The sequence below is a fragment of the Sinocyclocheilus anshuiensis genome, unplaced genomic scaffold (genome assembly GCF_001515605.1).
Source record: "Sinocyclocheilus anshuiensis isolate Anshui unplaced genomic scaffold, SAMN03320099.WGS_v1.1 scaffold1950, whole genome shotgun sequence".
Classification (NCBI taxonomy): Eukaryota; Metazoa; Chordata; class Actinopteri; order Cypriniformes; family Cyprinidae; genus Sinocyclocheilus; species Sinocyclocheilus anshuiensis.
This window is the reverse complement of record NW_015544259.1, coordinates 188021-193566: the sequence shown is the minus strand read 5'-3', so window position 1 is coordinate 193566 and position 5546 is coordinate 188021. Positions and strand designations below refer to the sequence as shown.

The following is a 5546-nucleotide window of genomic DNA, read 5'->3' as shown; positions in this document are numbered from 1 at the left end:
ACACCTAGGATGCCTCGAAGGTGAGTAAAACACAGGCTAATTTTTATTTTTGGGTGAACTAACCCTTTAAGTTATTTTGCATATTGTATTTATTTTAGTGTCAATGACAATGATTTGAATGAAAAACATAATAAAGGAGGATGCCACAGAAAACACACATGCTAAACTAAAAGAGTATTAGAAGATAATCTTCATAAACTAAAACATATTCAATAAGAATAAACAAGTATTTAGTAAGAATCCCATTTATTCAAAATCCTTACCCCTGCAAGGTGTGGGTTGGGGTTGAAGCCACACTGGTTGCACACTGTAGTGTGGCACTGTGTACACTTGTTGAAGTTTGGTGACCCATCAAAATTTGTTAACTCTGTAGTATTGCAAACTGGACAGAGCTTACTGCTTGGCATCGGTGCAATCTGGGGTACTGAGTATGGTGAAGTTGGTGCACTGGCTCTATCGGGAGACACTGACGGTGAGCGGCCTGTTCGACCACTACTGCTGCTGAAGTCCACCTGGAGGTTGCGTCTGGAGGCATGTTGTCCAGGGCTTTGGGTGGGTCCCATGCCCCCTGATGAAGCTTGAATTTGAGATTGATGTGTAGAAGAAGTCTGGGAATGTCTAGGTCCATCATGGACTGGCTTTTTGTAAGGGTTTCCACTTGCTTGAATGCCGCCCATGCCAAAGTCACCACCTGGCCCTCGATCACCGGTTCCATAGCCTAGTTTTGGGCTTGATGGTGGGCCTCCCCCTCCAGCCAGCCTGAATAAAGCAAAAAGAGCAGGAGAGAATGAGAACGTCTGATTATTCTTTGGCACAACCTTTACCTTTTTAACTAGCCTGCTCTTAACATGAAACTCATTTAAGTATCGTTTGGAGTGGACCATGGCATTAAAAAGCTCAGTTCAGTTATCAATATACACTACACTTACACTGAATCATTTAACAGACCGTTTTATCCAATCCAGTGCACAAATAAAGGACACCACAAGTAATTTATCATAGAGTTTATCATAGAGGTACCGACAATATTCACAGTACCACAATATCAAGTTTCAGGAAAAAGGCAGTATTTCAAAAGCTAGAGCAGAACATAACTTCAGGATGATTTTGAAGAGTTTAAACAGTTTTGGCCAGCGTATTTAATCATTTAATTTGCTATTAAAGGGGTCATATGACGATGCTAAAAATAGCAATATTTTGTGTATTTGGTGTAATGCAATGAGTTTACGCGGTTTAAGGTTAAGAAAATATGTTATTTTCCATATACAGTACATTATTGTTGCTCTTCTTTCTGAAACATGTCAATTCTAACAAAGCTCATCATTCTGAAAAGGGAGGTGTGCTCTGATTGGCCAGCTATCCAGTGCGTTGTGATTGGCCCAATACCTCAAGCGTGTGACGGAAATGTTACGCCCTTACCATAATTGGAAACATAGCGTATCCACGACAACAATACTAAAGCGAGAATAAAGGTTACGCCTTCTTTCTTTGCGTAAACATTTGGGCGGTGTTACTCAAATCCCACGCAGTGACGTAGATATGTGGGGGCGTGCTTAAATGAGGCATTTTAGGAAGGCGTGGACGAGTCTTTTATACAGAATATCTCTTTGGGTTCAAGACTTCAGTCTTCACAAATTTATGGATCTTATCTAGGAACGAACAGCTTGTAACACTCCAAAGACAAAGGAAAACTTGAAATTGCATCATATGACCCCTTTAAGAGCAGAGATACCAAGAGAAAAAATAACAATCATAAATATCAAAAAGAAGAAAATGTATCAAATAGACAAATATAAAGAAACTGTAATATATACACAAAAATACAGTCCAATTATTACATTATAACCTTATTGCTAACAAAACACAAACTCTCACACACACTCACTCTTGCATATGTGGTTTACGGGGACTCTCCATAGGCGTAATGGTTTTTATACTATACAAACTGTATTTTCTATCCCCTTACAATAACCTTACACCTAAACCTACCCCTCACAGAAAACTACTGGCAATTTTTTTTTTATACTCTTGAGCAATCTAAAAAGAAATATGCAAACAAATATGCACAGTGTAAGGCACACAAGTGTTAAAAGTTTTGACGTGGGAGCACGGCGGAGAGTGGAACCAAGGTGGAGCTGATGGGTCAACAGGTCTAGATGGACTCGTGGGCCCCAGGCAAAGCATGGGATCAATGCACCAAGGGCAAGAGCCAGCAGAAGGGGAAAAGCCGAGGAGCTGGACAGAAAAAGTGGGGACAATGGAGCCTGGAGGCTGGATGAAACTGGTGGAGAAGAAGCCAGGAAGCTGGGTGGAACCAGAGTGCTTGGAGGCCAAGAAGGCCAAGGAGGAAGCCAAGGCCCAAGTCACAAAAGCTGTGACAGTCAGCCTGACAGCAGATATGTGGACCTCAGTTATTATGGATGCATATCTTAGGTTGACATGCCACTCTTTAAACGAGGGGTCACTTAATACTGTGGTTTTAGGATTGCTGAAATTTCCCCAAGTCCACACTGCTGAAAATTTGCCAACAGCTAAGGTTGCTATCATGGAGGAATGGGGAAGTAGGCACAAAGTAACATGTCTAGTTACAGATGGCGCAGCCAATATGGTGGCCTGTGCCAAGGAGTTTAATGTATATACCCCATCTGTACTGCATATGTGCTCAATTTGATGGTCAAGAAGGCACTAGACCAGACTCTGGGACTTGGACCTGAGAACAAAGACAAAGTTTTCTCATTTCTCATTTCATTCATAAAAACTTGACATGAAAAAAAAAGTCTAGAAATGCCCCAAAAAGTAACTCACTGAGTTGAATATCTCCGGACCGGAACCCTGGTTCACATACACACTTACACGATATTGCGTTTGGTCTCATTCTGTATCACGTATCTTGTCAGTGTCTGCGCTTGCTTGGCCATTTGTTGTGGAGAAAATAAAGAAAGTGTGTTCAAGCGCCAACAGAAAACAGTGTAATCTGTTGTCCTCATTTGTAAGTCGCTTTGGATAAAAGCGTCTGATAAATGACTAAATAAATAAATAATAAATAAACATATAATTAGCTGAAGTAAAGTAATACGTATTTGGCGTGCTGTCCGGGGAAGGGCTCCGAGCTCAGGAATAGCCAGAACCCAGAGTAATCCCCCCGTATAAGTGTGGTTAGAACTTTAAGTGACTCTGGGTCTGCCTGTCATGTGACTCATCACATGACAAAAAATAGGAACTGAACAGTACAAAGGAGGCAGCATGACAAACAGACAAGGTCATTGACCAAACACCTGCACGCTGGATTGTGGAGTTGTTTATGGATTTACCATTCCAGTATTTTCACACATCTTGGATTATCACTTTCTTTGGACTGTATATACACCGGAGGACACTTTTACATTGGAACTTACAGCACGCTGGATTTCTTAAGGACTGGTTTAACGGTATGGAACTGAAAGACTCTGTGCTTTTAACAGCCTAGGATTTCTAGTTTTATTGTGTTGTTTTAAGTTCCTTGTGAATTTTGTAAATACACTATTTATTCATTCTACTTTTGTTGTTGTCATCTTTTTAAAACATATATTTTACCTCACACAGTTTAATCTGACCCCATTTTAAATAGATGTAATTCGGCCGATAAGGCCGATCGTTACACTCTTGTGTTAATTAGACTAAGTATCTGACGTGCTCCTCCCGAACTTTGTAAATAAAACATCATTTGTCATGACAGTCAGAATGACAGTTGGCAGATGAATAATAACATTTGCAGTAAAAGCTTTTTTTTAAATTCATGCTTTGGCCTGAGTGTTCAGATTTACGGCATTCTGACCGGCAGGCGTCATCAGTATGTGGTGTTTTGAGCACTTCAAAATAGAGGTCTGCATTCCCGCGGCTCTCCCGCGTGAACTGCGGGACCCGACCGGATTTTTTGCGCCGTGGGATTAAATTCCCAAATAAAACGCGGTAGCGGTCGGTAACTCTGGTGTAATTTGAACGGGAGCGGGCGGTCTAACAATATCCCGTTCCCGACGTCCATTTAGAACAGCATATCTGTGCTTTATTCTTATTAACCACCAGTACAGCTTGCGCTCAGGACTGTTATGCACACGCTGCATGCTTTAAACGTCACGCGTTTTATTTGCGAGAAAAATGTCAAACTAATTTAGTATTTTGACAAGACGAATAAAAATAGCTAGGCTATTTTTGTACAACCTGCATTTTTATTTTTTTTTCTCTGCGACACGAATTGTATCCTGACAAGACGAATAAAATTAAGAAATACAATTTTTGTATAACATTTTTATTTTCTCTGACACTTTTTTCCTACTGTGTTGCATAAAATATTAAAAGATTCTGGAAATGAGATCTAAATTTAGCGGGAACGGTCGGGTCGGGAAGAAAATTATTCTAAGCGGACAGCGGTGAACAAAGAGTGAATATATAGCGGGAGCGGGTGGGTGCAGAATAGAACCTTGCGGGAGCGGGACAAAAAAAACAGTCCCGTGCAGTCCTCTACTTCAAAACAGTGAATCATTTGTGAAGCAATTTATTCAGTTGATTCAAAGCTTTGAAAGGTTTGTTTCTCCCAACACTAGTCTAGTCCGTTGGTTCGTCCTCCCGATCCACCCACTGCTGCTCACTGGTGAGAGAGGAGGGTGAGTGTGATATGGCACTGAATCGCCCACAACCCCCCGTCCCCTCTGGGGACCCAGAGATAGAGCTCCTCCGGGGGAGGGAGGGGTGTGCTTACCATCTCCTGAAGAGCAGGTCCCTCCACCTCTGTGTTGCCCGTCTCAGGGCCTCTTGCTGTTTCGCTTGCCACCAGGTTTGGCGGGGGCCTGGACGGGCGGGGCGGCTGCCCTGCGACCGGCTCCACGGTGCAGCTTTGCTGGAAGCTGCTGCGGACGCTGCGCGGGAGCGGCGGCAGGGGGCCGCCCTTGGTGACGAGCGGGCTGAGGCGCTGCCACCGGCGGCCGGTTGGAGGCAGCAGCTGCACGCCGAGGCAGGATGTACCTGATGGCCTCAGTCTGCTTTTGGGCAGCGGAGAACTGCTGGGCAAAGTTCTCCACCGTGTCGCCGAAGAGGCTGGTCTGGGACACGGGGGCGTTCAGGAACCTTGCCTTGTCCGCCTCGCGCATGTCGGCCAGACACAGCCAGAGATGGCGCTCCTGGACCACCATAGTGGACATCGCACGACCCAGAGACCGCGCCGTAACCTTCGTCGCTCGTAGCGCGAGGTCCGCCGCGGTGCGGAGTTCCGGGTCGTGACCACCCTCGTGCAAGTCCCTCAGTGCCTTGGCCTGGTGCACTTGCAACAACGCCGAAGTGTGTAAGGCGGAAGCATCTTCTCCACAGGCCGTATAAGCACTGCCGATCAAAGCTGACGAGTGTCTACAGGCCCGGGAGGGGAGCAACGGTTTACCCCGCCAAGTGGTAGCTGCATTTGGACACAATTGCATCGCAACCGACCGCTCCACCTGGGGAACTCCCGTGTACCCCCGCGCTGGACCCCCATCAAGGGTGGTGAGGGAGGATGAGCCACTGGGCCGGTTTCTGGCAGT

At 44.9% G+C, this 5546-nt stretch overlaps 1 protein-coding gene across 1 annotated transcript in view; it reads right to left on the bottom strand.

The window, feature by feature from the left end:
• Positions 1–230: 230 nt before the first annotated feature.
• The window catches only part of LOC107697993 (protein bassoon-like), a 24244-nt gene continuing 18928 nt past the window's right edge, over positions 231–5546 (bottom strand). The window contains exon 2 of the mRNA XM_016498899.1: positions 231–759. Within this exon, the coding sequence (XP_016354385.1) occupies positions 231–759 (529 nt within the window). The remainder of the gene's footprint in view (positions 760–5546) is intronic.